Source organism: Thunnus albacares, chromosome 20 (assembly GCF_914725855.1).
Source record: "Thunnus albacares chromosome 20, fThuAlb1.1, whole genome shotgun sequence".
Classification (NCBI taxonomy): domain Eukaryota; kingdom Metazoa; phylum Chordata; class Actinopteri; order Scombriformes; family Scombridae; genus Thunnus; species Thunnus albacares.
This window is the reverse complement of record NC_058125.1, coordinates 15,337,633-15,363,653: the sequence shown is the minus strand read 5'-3', so window position 1 is coordinate 15,363,653 and position 26,021 is coordinate 15,337,633. Positions and strand designations below refer to the sequence as shown.

Genomic DNA, 26,021 nt, shown 5'->3' with positions numbered 1-26,021 from the left:
AAATAGATACTTTATTTATCATTTAAATTCAAATGTCACAGCAGCCAATGAGGTAAAAAAAAAAAAAAAAAAGGATAAAAGAAACAAATGCAATTAAAGGATAAATTATTGTATATACAATTACTAAATAAACTAACACAAATATAAAAAAAATAATTAGGAAAGAAAGAAGAGAATGGTCAAGTGGAAATTGCTCTTGTAGTAAGGTGCATGATTGTCCATAGATGTACAAAATATTGATACCTGAATAATCTACACAAAGTATATACGTATGATAACAGCAGCATATACCCAAAATATGAATCTGAAATACTGCAACAGATGTGACGGAAAATGTAATAAATAATAAAAGTCCAGGTGAGCAGAGAAGAGTCATTTTTGTTGGTGTTTTGTCAAGATGATGCTGAAACAGGAATGCAATTTAAAAACCTTTTTTTTCTTAGTTTATTTTCAGAAAATAATATCACAGACCTTTAAGATAAACGTGCACATTTTTAAAAAGCATTATAAGATTATTTTAACAGAACAACGCACAGCCATGTCTGACTTTGGAAAAAAAAGGATGACAAGAAAGAAACAATGATACAGAACAAAGTCGGTTCAACAGTAAAAAATACAGGTAGGTCGAGGACAGAAGAGGTGATTTTCAGCAGAATAAGGGGAGGTCATTTCAACTTTAACAGCACACTCAGTATAATAGGAAAGCATCGAACCGGTTTATGTGAGCGTTGTCACCCTGAGGAGTCTATTACATATGCAATCATAGATTCTACTCAAGATCAAGAAAGACAAGCTCAGCATAAAAACTTCAATGAACCTGCCAAGTGGGTCGGGGTAGTAGAGTTTTCTTTGAGTTCGTTAGACAGACAGGATTATATAGGATTCTTGGTGTCTGATCCACACTCCGAAGCAGGAGGTGGCGGTAATGGGCTTAATACGCTGGTTTCCAACTGCCGATAAATCATGAAGAAGAGGAAGAAAAAGACCATTTTAGAAAATTGAATTCAATTTTCTATTATTTATTTTTATATGGAAAATTAACCGATAGGCGCTACAAAAACCTGTTATTTATAAAATAAATAAATATTCATATTTTATTTAACCTTTATATATCAGGCACGTGCCATTCAGGTTGGAAACCTCTTTTGCAAGAGGACAGCACAAATTGTTGCAAACAAAACGATACAAAATCCAGCAATGGATAAAGAAACACTAAAACAGATAATAGCACTAAAGTAAGGCTAAATGTAAGCTAAGAGCAGAGACAATAATAAATCATTTAGTCTTAAAGATATCAGTTTCATCAATTAAATTCATTTTGCAGAGTGGCTGAAGCAGAAAACAAAGGGACGACAGGTGGATTTACTTCCCCATCTCTGTCCTTAGACTGGGGACCGCAGATATACTGAATATCTTGTGATCGGGGATATTGATTGCAAAATGAACTCAAGATACAAGATGTTGCATATCCCTAAATCAATGTGTTCAAATTACCCAACAGAAAATTATAAATCCCGGTAATATTCTAGAGGAGAAAGCATATAAGGACTGTATGAATTGTACAGAGAGGGGGAGGAATGTGGGATTAATAGGAACCCAGCACCTCACTTTTTACCTGGGCCACCCTACCTACCGGGTTAATTATGGTGTTAGTCATCCAGTTTCTTGTGATTTTTTTTTTCTGAGCAAGAAGATACAAGACTACCAAAGGTACAGGCTCACAACTCTGCTGGGACACTGTTATTTACTGTATGTACTAAATATTTAGGATGCTTTCTATGAATATAGATGCACTATGAGCCCAAAGCATCCTGCATCTCATTCTCCACAATAATACTCTTTATCTGTGCTTATTTCCTCAACTGATAAGTGTCACACGGACAGATTTTCCATTTTTCAATTTTCCATTTTTTTATCAAACATTCCACAAATAGAAAAGTAGAAAACAGACCCAGAAATCTTAATTATACATTGCTCCGACAAACGAAAAAGACAATTTTAGAAAATTGAACTAGATTTTCCAATTCTCTATTATTATTGTTTTATATGGAAAATTTCATTGATAAGCGTTACACGGAACTTCAGATTTTCCATTTTTCTATGTTTCTATTCAACATTCTACAAATAGGAAATTAAAAAAAACGACTTCAAAATCTTATTTATACATTGATCTGACGAACAAAAAAATACATTTTTTTCTATAATTCTTACCGAAGAAGAAGAGTGTTACAGTGTTGTAGTGAATGAGCAGTTCGGTGAGCAGCGCCGCCCCCTGCTGGCTGCTGGCTGAAGTGTGTAGCTGGCAGTTAGCTGCTGTCACACATCTCTGTCACCACTGAGCCGTCCAGTCTTCTGAGGAGGAGGAGGAGGAGAAGAACATTAGAGGTGCTGGTGTGGCAAGCCACACAGGCTGTAAAAAAAACCACCCAAAGGGCTGACTGCGGTTCTGTCGACGGATTTATTTTTGAGATATGAGTCATCGTAACACTATATTGAAGGTAAGAGATGTCGTTCTCGCGAGCCTTGTTAGCGAGCTAGTGCTAGTTGCTACATCACCAACGTTAAAGTAACTAATGCCGCGTGTGTGCATTGTCATGACAACAGTAACCGTATTGTAAGGTTAGCTTACACCATGTCGTTGACACATTTGTGACTGGTAAAAGCTAAATCACGTTAGGGCTGGTTTTAGCGGTATAGAGCCTGTCGTTAGCCGGTTAACTCTGCATTGACATTGAAGTTCAAGAGGACCCTTGGCAGCACCAGTGAGGGGTTTTACACCTCTTCTCTGCTCCAGTGACTCAAATTAAATTGAACTAACGTCAGCTGCAATCCGATTTTAACGTATCTTACGTCAGGCTAAATGAGTCCCATTGTCGGTATCTGTAAAGCCCTACAATAGCGTCAGATATGCCTCATGTGGCTCTGCAATGTGCAGGAGACGGTGGCAGAAACCCGGAGACGCGGTTTAATAACTTCTATCACGAATCACGAAATGGAACAAGAGCTGTTTAACTAGGATACTGTATTATCAGGAGATGAGACGCCCTTCAACCAAACAAAAAACGGCGTTACTTTTGTGACTAAGCCAGACGTCAGGCAACCTGCTTTTGAGCCATTGTTGTCTGCACTGCTAGTTATCTGCACACAGCCCATCTGTCACATAGAGACTTCTCCTGTTTGACCTGCTTATTGCAGACAGCTTGGCTCATGTGAGACGGATTAACCTAGTGATATACAGTAGGAGTGATGCTTTTGTCACGTAAAAGACAAATTAAATGTAAATGGGTGCAAATGTAGCCTCATAAAAAAGATTTCATATTTTACATAACAGTCCCTGTCATCTTATTAGGACGTTTTTTTTTATTGGTAAATATAAAAGAGACGCGGAATACTGTCTGTCTCTGCTGATATACCTGCAATACAGGTGAATAATACTATTTTTACTGTTTTATAACTGGCATTTTTTTGCCAACGTTTTGACATTTTTGTGATATTTGCTAGGTGTGTGTCGCTTAACTTTACAATAAAAATAGTGATAGAACAAAATTATCTAAAATCAATGCCACAGATCAGATTATACTGATGGTAAGTAGTGGATATTAATGTTGCCTCAAAATTGGTATCAGTGCATTGCTTATAAATATAGCAGCAACATCTTGATTCTCATCTGAATTCTTATCACCCTGACACATTCTTGTATGTTTTGGGAATCAAGATAAGATGGATTTAATTTTTTTTTTATTTGAATGCGAAAGAAGGCACAATATAGCCTCATTACTCTACATGTGCCAATGTTTTTACTTTCATGGCAACTTTAATGTTGCGTTAAAGGTTGCCATCACCTGTTACATAATCCCTGCTGCTCCTTATTCTTCAACGTCTTTGTTTGGCCTCCAACAAAGTCACCCCATCAAGTGGAGTACTCCCGGTCAGTGACCCTTTTTTAAGAACCCAGTTTCTCTCATCAGTGTGCATATCATCTACTAGCCATCGCACCACAACAGCAGGACAAAGTGCATACATCCACTCCTCGACACTTGTGAGGCTGGAACATTTTTGCAAACACGTCCCTTACCATCGATCTCAGACTGACTGATTCACAAAACATGAGCTACACTACCTTCTGACACACAGACAGTGTTTAGTATCAGACCATTCATTCATTAAATGACTCACTAACCTTTTTCCAAACTAATGAGAGGCACTGGCTGTGGTGTTTTCTGTCAATTACCTTTGTATTCTCTTTGCACTTTGTCCTCATCTCTACAAGCTGTTGGACTAAACATGTACTCTGCATTTTATTGTATAACTGTACATAGTTTGGCATAGCAGTTGCTTCAATACATCATGACAGTAACAAAATGCTTATCATGAAAGTTTTGATTTATTGATTTGAAGAGTCTATTGTACCAGCCACGTAAATGTGAAAGTAGGGTACTTATATCTTATCACAGCCATATGGTGGTCAAGGTACATTTCCGACTCAATGCATAGAGGGGCTGTCTGTTCTACTTGGTTGTGCATAGTTGGACAAACATGTCAAACGAAGCTGATTTGCATGTGCCAGACAACTCAGATTAACAGCTCAGACAAATACAAAAGCAATCTTTTGATTACACATCATGTAAACTGTACATGTAGTTAAGTGTCTGCTAGTGCTGTAAATCAGATCCATTTGCAGTCCTTAATTTCAAAATTAGAATCAGTGTCTCCCAATTAATATAGGCCACATTTATCCACATTTAGCGTCAAGTCCACATTTATCCAAGAAAGATGAATTTCAACACATAATTAAAGCAAATCAGAAGGAAGTTTTCACAAGGGGATGAAAATTACATACCTGTGTACAAAAATGGAGCTGAATAGTGCAATAAAAAAGGTGAGTTGAGGATAGTTACTGCCTTTCTTAAGCACACTCAGGTGGTCATTGAAAGACGCAGCTCATACCTCCAGACACACACATGCCGTGTGATCTTGGAACTACTAGTGGTCATGTTGCTTTTTTATTTTTACTAGTCTCAGTTTCCACTGAAAAGCATATCCTCCAGTTTGCTAATTGATATATCCAAGTAACACAAACAAGAAACAGAATATATAATTAAAATGTAAAACTACTGTAAACCCCAAACAAGAAGCAGTTAAATGCACTGTGGACTGTACTTTATGTAAAGAGAGTCTTTGAATGACCTGAAGCTCATTGTGTCCCACTGCAGCGACCTCATCCCAACTATCATTCACCTGCTAATAAGTACAGAGAAAACAATAGGGAAACAACAGGCTGACAGGGGTGTTGTCAAAGTTTTTCATTGTCTTTGTAGGTATTTGGGGCCCAGACACTGCACACCTCCAGTGTAACAAAAGGTTAGCAAGACAGTAACCAGCGTAGTGTGGGACCATATGAGTGACGGTCATTTCAGGTCTTAAAAAAGACATATAAATAACAAATAAACTGCAGGAAAAACTGTCAAATCTGCTGTTTTACAGGGGTAACAACAATCCCTTAAGTATTAGACAAATTACTTCTCTTTTTAATGTTGTTAGGGATTTTTCTAAGTAGCTGAAGCAGCAGATTTTAATACTTTACAAGTATGTTTTTGGCACACCCCAAATTCTTGCCATTTCTGTATTGTCTGAAAGTCTTTGGCTTCGTCGTGGCCTCTGACTAAACATTCAAAAGTGGCCCAGCCCTGATAAAGAAAGATTGCAGATTTATGCAGATTAATGAAACCTATGTAATATTTAACTTAACTGTGAGAGATATTTATAGAGCTACAGTGAATACAGTAGTGACTCATCCCAACCCTCCTCTGGGAACTCATTATTTGTGCCAGTGGTCCAGGTTCCCTGGTGGTGGTGTATCGCAGGGCTGTACAGCTTTATGCGACATGTCAAGTGTAAATCAAGTGCTGTGTAGTCACGGGCATAAGTTCTCATCTGTGATAAACTGACTTGTAGCTTCTGTAGATAAAAAACATTTATTGGCTGCTTTGGTGGCATTATAATACTATTATAGTGCTGTTTTATTTATATTTATCTTTAATAAGGAACAATTTAGTTTGACAAAATGTATTTGAGTTAAATGTTTGTACATTTGAAGCATGTCCTCTGTCAGTTAAAGAATTGTTTTCAAAGACAGACTGATTACACAGCACTATATTTGGCCTCATAAGTTGTAATAGTGGCACCACTTCTCTGCTCTGACATTATATTGTAAAGCTAGTTGTTTTTTTGTGTTAGATTCAGCTCTTCTGGATGAATCACAGAAACTTAGCTTAGCTTAGCTGCTGCTGTAACGTCTCTCCGGTCCTGTGGTTGCTTCCTCTCCCAGACTCGGTTGTTTCTGATTCAACAGTGTGATACTTGGCCTCATATCTTCAAACTAGTTTTCTTCCAAATATACTGATATTTTAAAGTATTTAGTAGTATTATATTTTAGCGTCTGGCTTCTTCCTATCGCTGGTGTAACATGGTAGACGGGAGTGTTTTACCGCCCTTGAAGGCACCACTACTGAAAATGAGGAAACTTAGTTTGTATTCTAATGCAGATCTCTAAAGTCCGGCAGGTGAAGCATTTTGCATCACCTGGCGGACTTTTGCTGGCAAATGAGCGGGGAGCTCTTGGTACAGACAACATGGAGGGAGGTAAAATATTGTTTATTTGCATATAATACCCACACTGTAATGATACAATGCTGGTTGAAAATCAGCAAAGTTTCCCTTTAAGATATAGGGAAGTCAGTTGATGATGATGTTGTTGTTGTTGCTTGAGAGGCCATAATTGTGAACTGTAGTATACTGGTGTGTAAAATAACTCGCTAGCATCAGTGTGACTTAAGCAAGTCAAATTGCTTAATTTTGATTAAATGAGGAGAGGCAAAAGGTGAACTTATTAAAATAATTCCAGACATTTGAGCAGCATAATAGACTTCTCTTTTAGGAATGTCACCTGGTTGTTCATAGTCTTCCTGTCTCTCATATCTTTGGGTGTGTAATGCACAATACTTTCTACTGTGGATTGTGGTCAAAATGAACTGCAATTGTATCTGGGGTTAAGTGTCTGAGGATGACTGAAACAATGTAAGCGTCACATTATTCAGAAAATCTGGCCTAACTGGACCAAACAGGTGCTCAGTGACACCCAACTCGTACCAGCAGGGTGATGGATCGTGTGGGAGGGGCTAGACTTTTTGACTCTCATGTTGAAGTGAGGCTGATAACATCTGATTCATGCTCAGAGTCAGATGTCGTAGCATGTGCAGAGCTATTGTACCTGTATATATTGCAGTATACATAAAGTAGAAAATACTATAGAATAATAATAATATGATATTATAAATATATATGTAACAGATGAACAATATACACAGAACATACCAGAGCTGCAACAATCAGTCAATAGGCAGAAAATTAATCTCCTATTTTGATAATTAATTGTTTTGAGTTTTGGGTTTTTTTTGTTAGAAAATATATCTTGTTCCAGCTTATCACATGTGGATATTTTCTGGTTTCTTTATTCTTCTATGATAGTAAACTGAATATCTTTGAGTTGTGGACTATTGGACGGGACAGAAGACGACATCTTTTCACCATCTTCATATATTCTGTAGACAATAATCGTCAGATTAATTGATAATGAAATGACATACCAGTATCATGTTTCAGCTTTTCACCAGAAAGTAATCTATTCATAAAGATATTATCCAACAGATGTTGATGGATTCTTAGTTTGTCTGAAAAAGGGGCAAAACTTAAATATATAATATATCTATCTATTATACTTATACATCTATATTTGAAAATAGGTTGAAAGTCTTTAATTATTATGGATTTTATTCTGTGATAATTTGTACTTGCTTTGTCAGGAGTTAATTTTTAAGGTGAAAAGCTTTTTTTGTCTATTTTAAGAATGATCTGGTTGACTTCTGTGTCTTATTTAACATTTAAGCCACATAAAAAGCCAACTATAACATTGTGTCTATGTGTATGAGCAATATTTGCGTAGATTACAAGAGAAAGAAATTTTAATGTGGCTGTAATAAAATTATTTTAAATGTAATTTTATGATATCTGTGTGTCTCATCAGCTTGCCAGCTAGTGGTGTGTGATCTGGAGGGAGAGTAAAGGACAGGAGAGAATATGGAGTTGTCAGATGGCTTGTTGCTGCAGGTCAACAACGGAGAACAGTGGTGTAACCGCTGGAAGCACCCCAATGACGACTCGGTAAGCCAACAGACCCACATCAACAATTCATCCTTGTAATGGCATTATAAGATCAGCATTACACATCTTACCAGATATATTAGTGTTTAATCTTGGCTTAGCACGCATTTGTTCCACAGAATAGGTCCATTTGTATTTTTTGTTATTTGTTCACAATAATTGATTTCTGTGTATGGATGTGTGTCAAGGACCGCAGCACCAGCCCTTCAGTCCTGCGCTGTGTCACCAGCACGTGGAAGGAGGGACTGCTGAACAGAAAGAGGCCCTTCGTGGGTCGTTGCTGTCACTCCTGTACACCGCAGAGCTGGGTAATGTTACATCTCAGCTAATTAACTTAACATGAATACGTTTACTAGACTCTGTGGTCCATTGTATTGTTTATTCCGATGTGGATGTGTATGATTAAGAAGAAAAGGAGACGTCACCCGCCAAAAATAATTTACTGTGGCTTTTTAAAGACACAAGAAGTCCAGTTGAACATTAAAATGTATTTTCTTAGAATCAACCATACCCAAATTTGATTTAAAGCACACATATATTGTTATTTTACCTGAAGTTATAGACTTTTTAACAGACGTGTGTGTATCATGGTTGTCTCAATAACATTTACATGATCAGAATGAAAATCTTACTTGTTTTATTTCTGATAGATGCTACAACAGGCATTTCTCGCATAGTTTTTTTGTTTCTTTTTAGTATTCACTTCCAACATAAGCTCCCCTGCAGCCGTGGGAAAAACACAATGAGTCATGCATTAGAATGTGACAAGCCAATGAGATGGCAATAAAAAAGACGGTCTCTTCATGCATGGGCACAAGAAATACTGGATAACAAATGGTAAATCAAAACAAAACTGACCAGACTGGCTTCCCAACTTCCCAAGAAGCCCCAGGTTGTTTAGCTCTTTGAGGACTGACAATTGAATTCAGTGTGTATTCCCTAGCATAATTAGCCAGGTAATTAGCCAGCAAACCAAGGCTCTTAGTGTAGTTGAAGTTATGTTGATTATTCCAGTGTTAATCATCTTCTCATGGTGAGTAATCATTTTGTTTCTGTTCTAGGAGAAGCTGTTCAACCCCAGTATTCCATCTCTGGGACTGCGCAATGTCATCTACATCAACGAGACTCATACTAGGTACACAAAACAAAATCTACTCCATTATAATTATAATTGCTCTTCCACAGTATGTTGCTTTGTGTAGTTGATTTCCCTGTTAAGAGGAACATATTCAACTTTTAAAACTACATATTTAGCTGCTTGGTTTTCACGTGTTGCCTTGGCAGCTATTGAGCCTTAAAATTCTCCTTGTAGCTTGCAACAAGAGCTCAAGTTCTAATTCCTCCTGTAGAGAGTACAATCAGTACAGTGTGAAGAGATGCTGGCCTAACCTGTGTAATATAAATGGTTTTAAGTTAAGGGGATCATTCTGTGAAACAGTGGAAAGGTAGACAGATGAATAATTTAAAGTGTTTGTTAGTGGACACTGGACACATGCATCCAGTGACTGACCTTAGCAAGCAAAACTCAATAAGACACCTTAATACCTTGACTCCAAACATTATAATCATGGGTTTACTGTAAATCTAGACAGTTTTATTTATGAAATTCCAAGGCAATCCTTTGGCTAGACATACCTTAACGTAGGCTGTTAGCCATCATGCTACAAATTGCATGTCAAAAACTGAACTAAGTTTATATTAACATTTGGACAGAAACATCCCTGAGACAAGATGAGCTGAAGTCAGTATGGATAAGTTAGTATTTACAGTTTTATCAAACACAAATCTGTACAATGTTTTGTACATGTTCAGCAAGGTGTAACAAAAACTGACTTTAGAGTGTTGTTTAGAAAGCCATGTGTAATGAATCTGTCAGCCTGAGCTGCTCTCTGGTTACTGAACATGTGTTAAGTTACCAGGAAATCAGTACAACCAACCCAGACAAAGTTTGGCCTCATTTGTACTCTAGCAGTCGTTCCTTTTTAACTGAACACTGAAACTATCATTTTTATTTTGTGTCTGTATGTTAAGTATATTCACAGATAGTTTTTTCTGTCAAATATTGTTCTGTATTATCAGTAAATTAATGGACACAGAATAAATTATTTGAGAATGTGTTTTCCCTTGTTCCATTGTATGTTGGTGCATGTTTGTGTTTGTGTGTGCTCATGCAGACAGCGGGGCTGGTTGGCGCGCAGGCTGAGTTATGTGCTGTTTGTCATGGAGAGGGATGTTCACAAGGACATGTTCACCAGGAACGTGGTGGACAACGTGCTCAACAACAGCGGGTAGGAGTCAATGTAACATGAAACTTTTGTAGGAATGTTCCATCCAGCGCATGTTAGAGCATCATGAGAGTATGTCGTGACCCCAGTAGGATTAAAACCGATGACCTTGGCAACATCAAGGGTATTAAACTATACAGGGAGTGAAAACACTCAGCTATAAACCGTTTGGGATAAAGTGTGCAAAAGGAGACACAATTAAGTGAAATTCTAAAAAACTCTGCTCTTACTAGTTTTGTCTGAAGGTGTCAGTAGACAATAAAAGGCATCGTTATGTTTGTGATTTGTCTGTTGCAGGGTGGAGAGGGCTATTGTGAAGGTTGCCACAGATTTGGATGCTACAGCCAGCCAGCCTGGGCAGCAACACAAAGCTGTCAGTAAAGTAAAGCAGAAAGCCAGGGCCTTCCTCCAGGAAATGGTGGCCAACATTTCACCAGCCTTCATCAGGTACATACACAAGTCAGACCACATTGTATCTATCCTTATATTATGTTACTGAATAACCCTGAATTGGATTTGATACTGCATCAGCTTAAGTTCTGCTTTTTTTTTTGTTTCCGTTACGCCCTTTCACTTTTTGTCTTGTTCAGGCTGACAGGCTGGGTGTTGCTGAGGCTCTTTAATGGTTTCTTCTGGAGCATTCAGATTCACAAGGGCCAGCTGGAAATGGTCAAGAAAGCTGCTACAGAGGTCAGAACACACACACACACACACACACACACACACATACACACTGAACATGGATTATACAGTTAAATGAGGATCTGCACCAAAATGTGCAAGGAGGTGTTTTCCATATATATTGTACACATAAAAATTTGTGACAACTAAACACAGACAATGTCTGATAGACGTGCTACAAATACATTTCACACACTGACACAGTGACATGTTTACAGCACTTTTTGTTAAGTATGTAATACTATGCACATACATGTTTTCTTCATGACGGTAAATATCACCAGAGACGTTCAAAAAGAAGAATTTTGCTTACAAATCCATAGTCTTTTTTTTTTCCGAAATTTCAAATTCCATCTGTTCCATCTGCCATCCTTCATCTATAAAATGCTCTATGTCTTGTCTTTGCAGCAAAATGTGCCCATGGTCTTCCTCCCTGTTCACAAATCCCACATTGACTACCTGCTCATCACCTTGATCCTGTTCTGTCACAACATCAAAGCCCCACACATCGCTGCTGGAAACAACCTAAGCATCCCTATCCTCAGGTAAAAGACCCAGAAAGCCTCACGTCAAGTTTGATCTGGTGTATTTTTGTTCTCTGTAAGTGAAACTACAAAGATCAGTTTGGTATCAGAAGAAGGGAGCTGCCTGGAAGTAGATTAGAGAAATGAAAGCAGAAGTAAAGGGTGCGTCTTAAGCACTTGTTTTACATTGAGGGAATATAAATGGATAACAGGTTGTCAACCTGTTTTATTCTAACCTGCTTTGAATACTATATGAAATTGTGAAGTGCATGGGTGCTTATCATGGAGGGCAAATAAATACTAACCTTAACTATTTCTGCCAAGAGCAGAATTAAATTCAGCGCCATGTACTTACTGGAGCGAGATAAGATCAAATTTCAGTGATCTCTGTGAGTGCATTTGCAATATCAAAGTGTGACAGGATGCAGAGAAGGAGAGGAAGATCAATGATAGGAAGAAGTTTAAAAAATATATAAGAGCATGGAAAAAGAATGAGATAAACACAAGTGATGTCTTCACTGCTACAGTATGATACAGAGAAATATATGAATGAAAGGAGGAAAAAACTAAAATAGCCTTTTTCTCACATTGTAGAGAATCACCTGTGTTTAAGTGTCAGGATTGGTTCAATCACAGTAATGTATAAATAGGAACCAGTCTAAACAAACTTTGCCTGTTCTGTTTACTGGCCTGTCACATTTTCTGAACTGCTATTTGATATATATTGACAGCTTTAGATTATGTGCTGGTGCAGCCAACCAAAAATTGTAGCTGTCACTTCAGAACGTTTTTTTATGTAGCCACTTGATAAAACTTTCTTTGTTATCAGCACCCTGATCCGTAAACTGGGAGGATTCTTCATACGGCGAAGAATGGAGGAAACTGGAGATGGAAAGAAAGACATTTTGTACAGATCACTCTTGCACACAGTGAGTCTTTTTATTGTCTATAGTAAAAGCAGGTTTAACTTGCTGTTCTTCAGTCTGTGTTTTTTTTATCTCCTGGAGGAGATCATGTGTCCGTGTGTAGGTGTCTGCGTGTGTATCTGTCCGCAGCTAATCTCACATACTACCAGACCCATCAGCCTAATATATTTTGTGGACATTTACTGTATGCTGAGGGACCTCTCGTGGTTGCAGTGATTCACAACTTATTTTATAACACGTTTTATACCGCCATTGACTACTGACTCATTACTCTTTACCGGCTGGTAGGGACTGCAAGTGATCAACAACTGCATCAAAACGCATTTCCGGCAATCGGCTAGGCTAAAAACAAGACAAAGGCCACATTTTGTCGTTGTTCGAAAACTGACATCCATAGAAAAGTTGATGAATAAATCCCTGTTTTTGTTAGCTTTGCTGCCATCTTGACTGTAAGGAAGCCAGGAGGGACAATTTAGTGAGATTCAACTCTTCTTTGCTTGGGAGGGGAGAAGGAGGTAGGGAGGGGTTTTATTTTGTGTGGTGTGTTACAAGAAAATGTTTGAAATAAATAACAATGTTTAAATTGAGAAGTTTGGACTTGTTGTCCCATTTATTGTTACCTTATTAAGTTTATACAGTCAGGCGCTCTGTAACAATACCATTACACTATTCTACAGATCTTAAAGAAAACTGAGACTGTACATGCCCCCAGACACACCTGGCAGAGATCTGCACTCTACTTAATGCACTCTTCTAGTTGGTTTTGGGGTTTTTTGTTGTTGTTGTTAACATTCAATTATGTAACTGCAAGTAGTCTTCAGGCTTTTCTGCTGCGTGCTCTCTAATGGACAGGATAACTTAAAAGCTTTTCTTCACATGTTGTTTGCCCAGCTTTTTCGTTTTCTCTTTTTCTACTTTATAGGGCTGCTGCACCATTTACCTTTGCAATGACTTTCACACTCTGTGGAATTATTATATATATATATATATATATATATATATATATATATATATATATATATATATATATATATATATATATATATATATATATATATACACACATCATATATACATCTGATATAACATACCTAGACCCATTATCAGCTATCTAATAATGCACATAGTAATGAAAAGATGTGCAGGTATAAATTTAACATGATAAATGGAAGTGTAGCCTGTTGGTTATATTGTTATATAACAACAGATGGTCTCAGTTTGACTCTTGTGACTGGTGGTTGCCTGGGTAACATTGTGAAGGGATATTAATTTAAGCAATCTGTTGTTTTGCCTTTCAGTTGACAGTTTGCCATATTGTTTGTGAGCATTTTAAGCAGCATCAACACAACAGGTCGATGTATAGTGAAAATGATTTCTTTGGTAAATTATTCCAACTCGTCCACTTATTGGAATGTATTTCCACAAAAACCTAATATGCGCAGTTTGCGTGTCAAGAAAGGCGCTGGTGCTTGTGCTTTTTGAATAGACTTCATGAGAAATTAGAGAACCTGATTAAAACTGGAATCTGAACCTTTTGTTCAGGTCTAGTATTTGGATAATGAGGCTTAACAGGCTTCTATTAAAGAGCTATTCTACTGAGAATATTAATGCTTTGTCATTTTAAGCTACTTGTAGCATGCCTGGGGAATTGGAAGACTCTAAATGTGCTTTCTACAAAATAGTTGGGCTACTTAGTGGATTTAATTAATAGCACCATTCTGTCTGAGTTGAGAATTACTGTTATTATTTATGTTTGGAGTTTGTGTGAAGGAGTTTAGAGGCTGCTCTATATATTGTTCCACCAAGATAAGTTTGTATTGTGCCCCTAAGATAAGAGTTATCAGCTGACAACATGAGCAACTGTTGGAAATGACCTTCATCTTACCCCATTGTGCCTCCAGTATTTTACTGCACATCCTGCCGAACAGGGTATACAAATTTGTCACTGCAGTTGCGAAAAGTGGATCAAGTAGTACTTTAATGTGGTAGAAGATAAGACTTTAATCAGGCATGCCTGTGTGGTTCACAGAAAGGTAATTAGCTGAACTCGTTCACAGGCAGAAGTGCTAACAATAAAACAAAGCCAGGCGTTGCTTTAACTCCAGTTGTTCATATGAAAGCTGAATGTAGATGTTTGTCCTCTTCACAGCTATATGTCACAGCCTGGGGTCTATTTCAGGCTGAAGCATCTCTTCTCAAAAGTCTCTGCATAGCAAGAGACAGCTGTGTTCATACTGTTACACAACATGGCTGCCTTGGCATGTGCCCAGTTCCCTGTAGTGCGTAGAGGGGTCAAACTGTTGGTGACCACAACTCATTTTTAACTTGTAGTTAAGCTGCATATACAGCAGCAGCACAGCCTACACCTGTCTGACCTCCACTCTGTATTTGGAGTCAGTGTTGTGTTTTATATAAATTATAAAACACAACACTGACTCCATTCCAGCATTTGTCTCGCTTCTGACAAGCAATGCCACCTTTTTTCGTTCACCTTTATCCCACATGAACATGTTTCCTCTGTTTCATCGATCTTCCTCCAGTATACTGAGGAGTTGTTACGTCAGCAGCAGTTTCTGGAAGTGTACCTGGAGGGTACTCGCTCCCGAAGCGGTAAGCCGTCTCCACCGCGTGCAGGCATGCTGTCCATCGTGGTAGACGCACTGTGCACCGGTTCCATCCCAGATGTACTGGTGGTGCCAGTTGGCATCTCGTACGACCGTATTATTGAGGGAAACTACAATAGCGAGCAGCTGGTAAGAACTGAGATGATGTCTGTGTTTGCTTTGGCAACAAAGATACTACCGTCAATAACACAGTACAATAAAAATGCATTATATATTGTTTTTGAATTTGTGATTTGGAAGTTTTTTTTGACAATTCTCATGTTTAGGTTTTAACTGTCTGAACTGAACTCTTCAATCCTATCAGGGCAAGCCCAAGAAGAATGAGAGTTTGTGGGGAATAGCATGTGGAGTTTTCAGGATGCTGAGAAAAAACTATGGTTGCGTCCGAGTTGACTTCAACCAGCCCTTCTCCCTAAAGGTGATTGACTGCAGATATACATCAGCTTTCAGACAAATAGAACTGCAGCTGTTATGAAAACTATTATCATTATATCAATTTGAAGAACACCCTTGATTTTAAGGCACCAAAAAGCTCAAAAGTGTATTTTATATAACATGTAAACTGGAATTAATGTCACAATTAAATTGTGAAAAACGCCAAAGTTTAGAGAAGTTTGTAGCCAGCACCCAGCTGTCACTCTGTTTGTCTGCCTGACTCCGTGTTTGTAATGAACCTTTTGTGTGTTGTGTGTAGGAGTACCTGGACTCTCAGAGAAGCCGTCACATTCCACCACCAGTGTCCCTGGAACACAACTTGATGCCCTCAATTATTTCTGCACAGTAAATGCAAACACGTTCACCTCCACCTCTGAAAGTCATTGATATCTTCCTCTGCATATTGCACAGGCACAAACCGACAGTCCCACCTGTAATGTAATAAACCCTCATGCCCGAACTCGACTTCTCCCTCCTCCCACTTCACAGCAGGGTCTGTTATCTGACATCTGAGAACAGCACTTGAGTTAACATCGGCAGGGGTCACTTGGGTTCAGCGCTGTCGCTGCATAATAAAACTGATACAGTCATACAGTACAGTTATAAGGACAGCAGTGTTCCATCCCAGCTGGTTCAGAGTCACAAGATCAGACACCACGCCAGCAGAGCTGATCAAATGCATCAAATACTTCATATACGTCTCATAAAAAGTGCCCTTAAGCGCGTATAGTACTACTCACATCATGCTAAATGATGGCATTTCAGAGTAGCCTGTTCTTTTTTGAAAATACTGTATCCTGCATGCTTGGTTGAATTATTTAATGCCATATTACAGATTACAGATAGCTCAGATTAGTGTTTATACAAAACACAAGTTTGTTTACAGCATCAAGCAATTAAACACAGAAAAGTAGCGCAGAGGGCTCAAAACGAATCAAACATCAGATCCTGCATAAACACCAAAAAGTGCACGCAGGATTTAATATCTAATTTATTTTCATGTCGTGTTTTTCTGAACAAAAATATAAATAATTTTGTCCCTTTTTATATTAGTAGATTTCAATCATGTGCCACTGTGCTTACATTGGTTTTCATCCTTTCAACAACCTACTACTATTTCACACAACCAGCCAATCAGAGAGAAGGAAACCAATTACTGAAACGAGCTAGTTTTCATGTCAGAAACCACTTTTTGAAATTATGCACTTTCAAGCTGACATAATAAGAGTTTTTTTGTTACGTAGTGTTGATAGTGAAACTGTTTTTTCACTTATTATTCTTCCAGGCCCGACGCTCAGCTGTTCAATGGGCAGGAGGAGCAGCAGCTGAACAGAGAGCTGCACGATGACATCTTCAGGCGACAACTTATTAACAACCTGGCCAAGCATGTCCTCTTCAGTAAGAAATTTACAACCACTCCAGTGTATTACTACCCCTATATTGATACTTTATTGCCACCAAGAAACTCCAGATTGTTGAGCCTTTAATATCAATGTTACAGTGAAACTTTTACCTTTTGTGTTGTTAGTTTGTGATATAGAAAGATGAGACAGTAAGTAAAAGACATGTCACAGGTCACAAGTCATCTCACACTCAAGCTAAATGTAGTAAAGCACGATTTATTCACTCACATCTCATTCATTTGTGATGTTAGAGCACCTGGCTGCTGCTTTATGAGGCACTCCTCCTTTATCTTGTCCAAGCACAACTGTACTCCTTTTCATCCTGTGTTAAAGGTGCACCTGCTTGCCGGAGCAAAGGCAGCATTCATGAAACACTATCCATCATACCGCCTTCATTAATTGAAATCCAACACAGCACGGCATCAGTCCATCCGCTTCACATCACTCAGGGCTTTTTGCCCCGGGGTAGCACAACAGAAACCGGTTCTCCCCAGCTCATTCAGCTGCATTCTCCTATGCAAGCCCAAATTTTTTTTTTTTTTTTTTTTTCACACACAGCCAATCACAAAGCCTCCAGCTGGATGGCATGTTGTTTTGAGCCAATAGAGTGAAGGGGAGGATAGAGAAGCAGAAGAGGGGTGGAATGCAGTACCAGTGTTGGTGTTCACTAATGTTTTACACTCCTGAACTTGAGCTATGCTTAAGATGACCACTAGTAACCCTCATCCTAAGACATGTGCACATGCGAGTGCCTGCACACACACACACACATACACATACACACACATCCTTTTCTCTTTCTCACTGTATCATCAGTATATTCAGCTCTTATGGATCTTTTCATACCTAATTACCTAAAACAAACCTGGTACATTGAACATTTTTATAGGATTGTAAATTTCATTTTTATTTTTTTAATACAATTGTAATATTTATCACATTTATAATATTTGTTAGAATGTAATGTTAGTCATTATCAACCAGTCTTGTTTTTATGCTTTTGCTCAACATTAATGTCCCACATAGCGTTCATGTTATTGTCTTAGTCATTAAATTTTTATGTATGGTGTCATTTTCAAAGTGGGAAAGGTATTTGTTTTGATTGAGGTTTGAGCTGTGTAGCGTTAAATTCAGTTCACACGTTGTTTCCGTTTTGGTCTTGTTGTCTTTCTGTTGTGTGTTTTAACATATCCTGTTTCTGTCTTCCCTCACAGCTGCTAACAAGTCGTCAGCGATCATGTCTACCCACATTATTGCCTGCCTGCTGCTGTACAGACACAGACAGGTAAGTCCAGCTGTCTTTCATGTCCTCTCTATAACCTTCTCTTCTACTGCTCTGCTTGTGCATACTGCACCCTCTTTCCTTTTTTCCCCCTCCATTCTGTTTCTGTTTTCAACTCCATTTCTCTTTTTCTCTCTCATTGTTTCCTCTTAATCCTCCCCATCATGCTTCCTCCCTTACACTAGCCAAGGTGATCCAAATGTCACATTCCTCTGCATGGTGGTAATGAATGTCTCTATGCTGGAGATCTTCTTCTTTCTGCATCCTCTCTCAACACTGCTATACATTAGTAGAGGACTTCTGCCCTCTGCTGGCACATTGATGGAAGTGTCTGAAAGTGAAAAGCATCCACTGAAATTATCTTTCTGTCCTGAGGAATTGTCCAGTGCTACACATAATAAACTTAACGCCACCTTAGTGTGTTTTAAATGTTTGCAGTTTATGAAGTCAGTCATTTTTGGACATGATGCACATTTTTCAGCTTGTGTTTCCTCCTTTTTGCTCCAGGGCGTGGTGTTGTCCAAGCTGGTTGAAGACTTCTTCAACATGAAGGAGGAGATCCTGTCGCGGGACTTTGACCTGGGCTTTTCGGGGAACTCGGAGGATGTGGTAATGCGCGCCCTCCACCTGCTGGGAAACTGCGTCAATGTGACCAGCAGTGCAAATCGCAATGGAGAGTTCACCATCGCACCCAGCCAAACTGTACCGGCGCTTTTCGAGCTCAACTTCTACAGCAACGGCCTTTTCCATGTCTTCATTTCTGACGCAATCATTGGTACGTTGAGCCATCGGGTTACGTTTCATGCTCACACTGATTTTTTTACTCTTCAGTCCTTTTACTAAGAAAAATCTTCTCCAAAAGTTAGACTGTTGTCAGTTGATGTTACAGTTTTTCTCCTCTAAATTTCTCTCATCATTTTTTGTCCAGCCTGCAGCATCCTTTCACTGCAGCGAGAGCTGGTGGTGGAATCAGAGTCTGATCAGCAGCCTGGTGGTCCCAATAGCCTCCCTCTCAGTCAGGAGAGACTCATCCGCAAAGCTGCCGGGCTCTCCCACTTCCTTATTAACGAGGTGGCCGTCGCACCAGTAAGTCCTGTCCATTTTTGCCATCTCTCTGGACGGTGCAAACTGCACAAAATGGGCCCATCAAGTAGTCAGAATACATTTCATTACTGTGATCAACCTATAACAACACTAGGTGTTCATTACTGTCATCATACGAGACTATTTATATTATTATAGATGAATTGATTAATCGATTGACAAAAACCAATTGAATAATCGTTTTAAGGGGAAAATGCCCCTGGTTGCAGCTTCTCAAATTAGAGGATTTGAAGTTTTTATGTCTCAAACATGAAAGTAAACTGAATATCTTTGGATTTTGGACTGTTGATCAGACAAAACAAACACACATTTTTCACTGTTGACATTGTATAGACAAAATGGAGAAAATAATCGGAGGATATATCAATAATGACAATAAATGTTAGTTTTAGCCAGAAATCTATTGGACCATCACCACTAACAGTTGATGGGCATTTCTTTTAAACTTAATTACAACAACACTCCTTGTCAATCGGAAGATCTTACCCCTGATGATGTAAGTAATGTTTCAGAGGCTCTTACAAATTTGAAAACACAGAATCCTTTTTACGCCTCTAGAAATGGTAAAATACATTTATTGATTACCTATTGGCAGCTTCGGCCCAGTTATTACTATCGATGTTTGCCTTCAAAACCTCAGATTATTTTAATGTTTCTTCCATGTTTCACAGCCTTTCCTCCTCTCTGTCCCACAGCCCTGTCAGACTATTTACCAGGTTTTCCACGATGCAGTGACGCGACTGATCCAGTATGGAGTTCTCTACGTAGCAGAGGTCAGTTTACGCTGCTGGTGGAAAAGAGTGACAGTAACCATTGTGACTAATGTTGGAAGTTGACTCCTGCCGAACATCCTTGGAGACATACTGTCAACTATAATCACATATTTGTAATATTTTGTGGGATTCTCTTTTTTATCATGGCTCAGATGGTCCAAATTGTTAAGGTGTGTGTCTCTGTGTCAGGAGGATCAGGAGGAACTGAGCCCCAGCCCCACAGAGGAACCCTGGCCCAAAAAGTTCCCAGAGCCCCTCTCCTGGAGGAGCGATGAGGAGGATGAAGACAGTGACTTTGGAGAGGAGCAGAGAGATCGCTACCTAAAGGTCTGGTTTAGTAGACTTTTATACTTTTTTATTAAAGCCAACAACACCAAACAAAACATTAAATAAGGTGGTCCAACTGTTCTTTTTTTTTTCTCCAGGTGAGCCTCTCCGCAGAGCACCAGGAGTTCTTCATCTTCCTACAGCGACTGCTCAGCCCGGTGCTGGAGGCCTACAGCGGGGCTGCGATCTTCGTCCACAGTCTGAGTCAGCCCATGGCGGAGTCTGACTACACCCAGAGGCTCTTCAGATACCTGCTCACCCGCACTGAGAGGGGAGTGGCTGCTTACGGTAATAACGCAATATTTCTCCACATACAGTACACTATAGAAAAATTAGCAAAGTTATTTAAAATTTATTATCCAGGCTTTGTTCCCACATGGAATAAAAAAATAAAGGGTGCAGAATAATGCATGTGGTATCCTTTGATTCCATTTATTATCCAAATAAGACTCATTATTAAACAGGTACCTGAATTAATGCACTCGTGCTGAATTTATGGAATATGGACACAGTATAGTACCACAGAAAAATGACGTCTATCCAACATAGGAGATTAAGTGAAGATTAAATGAATTAAAACTGGGGTAGGCTTTTTTTTAGCGTCATTGAGCAAAAATCCCATAATAACCTTTCAGCATATTGTAATTGAAGTGGTCTGAGAGAAAACTAGAGTCTAGCCTGTGACGGGAGACTTTAGGCCAATCACGGGTCATTTTAGAGTAAGGCTGTACCGAATACTTCAAAGCTTCCATTGTTTCCACAGGATTCGAACAGCAAAATCAATATTCAAAATTCGTATGTATATATTTTACGGCGGTCTGATAGGAAGAGGAGTGAGGAGAGCAAAGAGAGAAAGGGAGAGAAGATGTAAGCAGTGAGTCATGGTGCAGGTGCCTCCTCTTCCTCTCTGCCCCGCTAGCTGCCTTGGTGTTTGTGCTCTATGTGTTTCGTCAATCGGCGTCCAGCTCAAAAACAGCAGCTGTTGGTGCTGCTGCTTCCCTGCCGGAAGAATCAGAGTAATTGCTGCCAAAGCTTCGACGCTCCAAAAAAAGTATTTGGGAAAGCCCTATTTCAGAGAGAGGGCATTCCTATCAGCTGTTCTACAAATGTAGGTACGCATGCACATCCCCACAGATGGTGAAAGCCTGATTCAATGGCGGAAAATCCTGGCGAAAAAGTTGCTATTCCAGCATTGGCAACAGCTTTGGCTTTGATCTGGTCTATAAAGGGAAAAACTCCCAATGTCGGATCTATAGGCTAACGCTACTTTAGCTTTTGCCGTCATCGGTCTCTATCGTTATTTTACACGAAGCATAAATACTGTTCGTTGTTCCTTCATATGTTCAAATTTGTTCACAGTAGCTAATTGTGGTCTGTGTCATAGTCTTTTCTCACCTGTAACTCAGCCGTGGCAATTGAAGGTAACGTTTACATTGAAAAGCACCCAGATGACCCGATGAACTCCTGGGATAGATCACTGGCAGTCGCCTCTGGTCAGCTTGTGGCGTGTGTGTGTGTGTGTGTGTGTGTGTATTAAGCACGTGCATATGCCCGTGCTCGTCTGGCGGGAGGGGCTTAGTACAGAGAGGGGAGGCGGGAAAGCTGTAAGAGGAGGGCTGTATTTTCAAATTCTGGCTTTTTTTTTTCCCTTTTCTAGAAAACTGCCTGCCCCAGCTTTAACTAGTGATTTTTTTTAAAGAAATATAAATTTGATTAATATATCTGTGCGCTTTGTAATCCTATTCTCTTCTTCTCCAGGTGAAAGTGCAACTCATTACCTGGTGAAGAACACAGTGAGGACATTCAAAGAGCTGGGGGTAAGAGGGTGTTGTCTTTAAATTGTGAATTCATTATTTACTGTACATAGATTTAGCTCCAGCAGGAGTTAAGACATGCCTCTTGTCTTGTGGTTTTCTGTAGGTCCTAAAGGAGAGAAGAGAGAACCGGGTGACGACTCTGGAGCTGAGCAGCACCTTTCTACCTCAGGCCAATCGGAACAAACTCCTGCAGTACATTTTAGGTTTCACCCTGCTGTGACCTCGTCACCTTCAGCCCAGCTCAGACCCCCCCAGGCTCCTTCCAATAAAGGGCTTCTACTGGTTACTTCTAAACAATCCCAGGTGCTACTCTGTGGAAAGCTTTACCAGGAAGTGCCTTCACGTAAAAGCCGCTAACTGTTAGCTGTTAGCCGGAAGAGACTTGAAGCCAGTCTTCCCTTTTGGTTCCAGTCTGACTATCTGTCGTAGAACTGTGCAGCTGATTAAAAAAAAAAACACACGTGCGGTTCATTGAAGAGGTACTTCTAGGAATCATACTCTCTTTGTGAACTTTGCCAGTAAAGTCATGAGGTTTTAATATAATCAGAATTTTAGTAATATACTCAAGCAGGTTAGTAGGTAAGAATCACAGCAATTCAAACAAAGCAAGCTGCCTTTCGTCTATACACGTGAACAAGAAAAATATGCATAGAAAATGGTTAAACATAACCAACAACGAAGGCATTTTTATATTAACTCTTTCTGCTCGTTTGTGAAATGCTGTATTCCCTCCAGTGCACCCCACTATCATACAGTAGAGAACTAGTCAGACGTTTAGAGAAAGACTCATTTTGAAAAGAAATTCCTGTACATAGACCATTAAAAACAATCTCTCTTATAGTTCATCAATTTATTTGTAGTGCATAATCTAAAATGTGTGCAGTCAGGTGTCATCAAATTTAAAAATTGAAGCAACATTAGAGAAGATGTTAAAGATTTGCTGACTCCTGAGGGATACAACATCCCTGCAACATGCATACATATCCAAAGTTTCATTTACAAAACTATCTGTCCTGAATCTAATCCTACATACAAACAGTTAAGGTCAGTCATACTGCACAGTTACTGTTACTGAGATATCAAAAAAAAAATAAGCAGCAAACAAGTTCATCCTCGCAAAAATCTCTGCTTAGCAAACACAAGATGTATCGGTTGAAAGTCAGACATAGCTTAAAACACGAGCATCCACAGTTAAGTGCTTTCAAACCACTACTATCTAAGTGCATTCGGTTACACTCTTCGTCATGGGTTTGGATGAAGAGTGAGTTTGATCTCTGTATGTGTAACACTTGTAAATCACCCTTCAATGAATGTTACATAGCACAGCACTTAAAAATACCTAATACCAGCCATCACATCCATTTAAGTTCAAACGAAACAAGCTCAGAAACTCTTTGGTCATGCCTTTCAGGGAAAGCAGAGATTTGGGATTACCACCATTTTTTTCCTGTATTATGAACACACTGTATGAAAGCCTTTAATAGCACCACTGCTGAGAGAGCATTTCTTTGCACCAGTGGTTGGGCATTTGTTAGACAGAGGAATGGCGTAGTGTGGAAAAATAAATGGTACATATCCACTCTGTAATCTGTTTGAACAAAAGGTCACATCTCTCAAAGTTGGCTATTTGTGAAAAGAAGATAACGCTGTGTCCGCTGTCAAGAAACTTGAGGTCTTGGAGAAAGTGGGGAGGACGTTTTTCTCCATTTGAGTTGTTTACTTTTAAATCCAGACTGCTGCAAGGAGCAGTTAACATTCTTGAAAGAAATAATAGTCAGGTTTACATATTCTTGTTTTTTCTTGGTTAAAGAAATGTTTCACCTCAGTTTTTCAGTAATTCAGTCTTACTTTAAAAAAAAATCACAGTCTAAAAATGTACTTTTACTACCTGTAAGTAGATCCTGATAGTTTCATTTTGTTTCCCAAAATACAAGTGTGAAAAAAATATCGTGTCAGACAAGTTTGGAATAAAAACTCATGAAAATCAAAAAACTACCAAAGTAGAACATGAGAGAATAAAACCTGATAGTGAAACCTCACTGCACAGCGTCTGTGCATGTAGCTGCAGAACATTTACCAGTTTGCATTTTTATGTTAAAAACAACTTACAACAGGACTCAATAAACACACAAACACATTCTAAACTTTTTTTTTTTTTTTTTTTACATTGTACCTGAACAAATGTGTAACAGCCAACTTAATATTGGTTCGTGAATGTGCGCGATGCTGAAATGAGGCACAAACAGCTGACTGGAAAAAAGGAAGGAACGTGTTCGGAAAGGTCAGAGGAAGTTTGGTTAATCACTGTCATGATCGGAGGAGACGCGAACTCGAAATCTCAGATCGATAATGTGAAGACAGTGTGAATGTTAGAAACTTTCATTCAATAATCTGTCAGGGTAATTTTTTGATAAAAAATGAATCAAATGAGAATTGGGTGTCTGGTTTAAACGTATTTAAATAAATATCTTAAATATGTGCTGACAACGGTCTACAACACTGCTTGTTACAATTAATTTGAATAACAGCTTTATTTAATCTTATAAATCTGCATATTTTCATGCAGTTTTTTTTTTTTTTGTCAAATCTATGTACAAAATGACCCATAAATGTTGAAGGTTACTTGTTGTGGATTGATGAACGACACCCGTAGCATGTTGAAGAAGAGAAAAGTATGTTTTTGAAACGGGAATGTGAGCAGAGTGCGCAAAATCAGTTGACATCCACGTAACACATTTGTCCGTGCTGCAACTCAGTGGGAGACATTTAACGCATTTCTGAGCCCACAATCTGTAAAAGGTCCCCCACACAGAGGGACCTCTCCGCCAAGATAAAAACCACTCTACGTACTGTACTGCATGTTTCCTCTTTGTCGCCTTTAATCATCGACACTTCAATGTGAACCTCTACTTAACCTGAGAATTGTATTTTACAGTCTAGCGTGTGAATTATGTCGAAGAGAAAGGTAGCTGTTTGTGTAGGAGATGAATTTGTTACCTCTTGAATGTATCTCATCTGTCCCCATAAAAGGTCAGTGTGATATTGTAGAATACTCAGTGGAGTCGGTACAGATATAAACTACTCGTGGGGGTTGTTGAGACTTGTTGGCTCTTTAAGCTGCATTAACAGCATCCCGCCACAGCTATGTAACTTTGTAGGTTTAAAAAAAAAAAACAAAAAAAAAAAACAAAGCCTGTATCTGGGGAACAGGTGCCTTTTTTTAATGCACTGTAGTGTTCTTTGGTTGTGTTTTTGTTCTGTTTTTGTGCATGTTAACAAAGATTATTCTGTGTGTGAATCCAAAAGAACACGAGTACATTGTAACTTTAAAAAAAACAAAACAAAACATACACACACACACAAGAGCAGAGAACTTGTGGTTACCATAAGAAGAATCACCAGCTACTAAAATAAATGTGTCACTTTTTTTGTTGTTGTTGTTGCTTTCTGAGAGCAAAGCACAATTGGCATTATTAGATTTTGTTTTTAAATAAATTAATGATAGATTAACAATGGTCTGTTGTTTGTCTTTTTCTTTTGGCAGGATGGGACAATAAATGTTGGGATATCAGTGTAGTTTTTATTAATATTATCTATATCATCAATCCAGAAGCAATGGT

General features: G+C 38.8%; 1 protein-coding gene across 1 annotated transcript; it reads left to right on the top strand.

Annotated features, from left to right (window-relative positions):
• The first annotated feature begins 2,320 nt into the window (after nt 1–2,320).
• Nucleotides 2,321–25,914, top strand: gpam (glycerol-3-phosphate acyltransferase, mitochondrial). Its single transcript, XM_044337450.1, has 21 exons — nt 2,321–2,498; nt 8,084–8,220; nt 8,409–8,528; nt 9,282–9,355; nt 10,395–10,508; nt 10,803–10,952; nt 11,096–11,195; nt 11,595–11,731; nt 12,540–12,639; nt 15,177–15,389; nt 15,565–15,678; nt 15,955–16,040; nt 16,981–17,093; nt 18,313–18,383; nt 18,888–19,155; nt 19,309–19,466; nt 20,180–20,257; nt 20,447–20,584; nt 20,683–20,872; nt 22,343–22,401; nt 22,505–25,914. Exons 2-21 carry the CDS (start codon nt 8,137–8,139, stop codon nt 22,619–22,621), a joined length of 2,484 nt encoding a protein of 827 aa, XP_044193385.1. The 5' UTR covers nt 2,321–2,498; nt 8,084–8,136; the 3' UTR covers nt 22,622–25,914.
• The last annotated feature ends 107 nt before the right edge of the window (nt 25,915–26,021 follow it).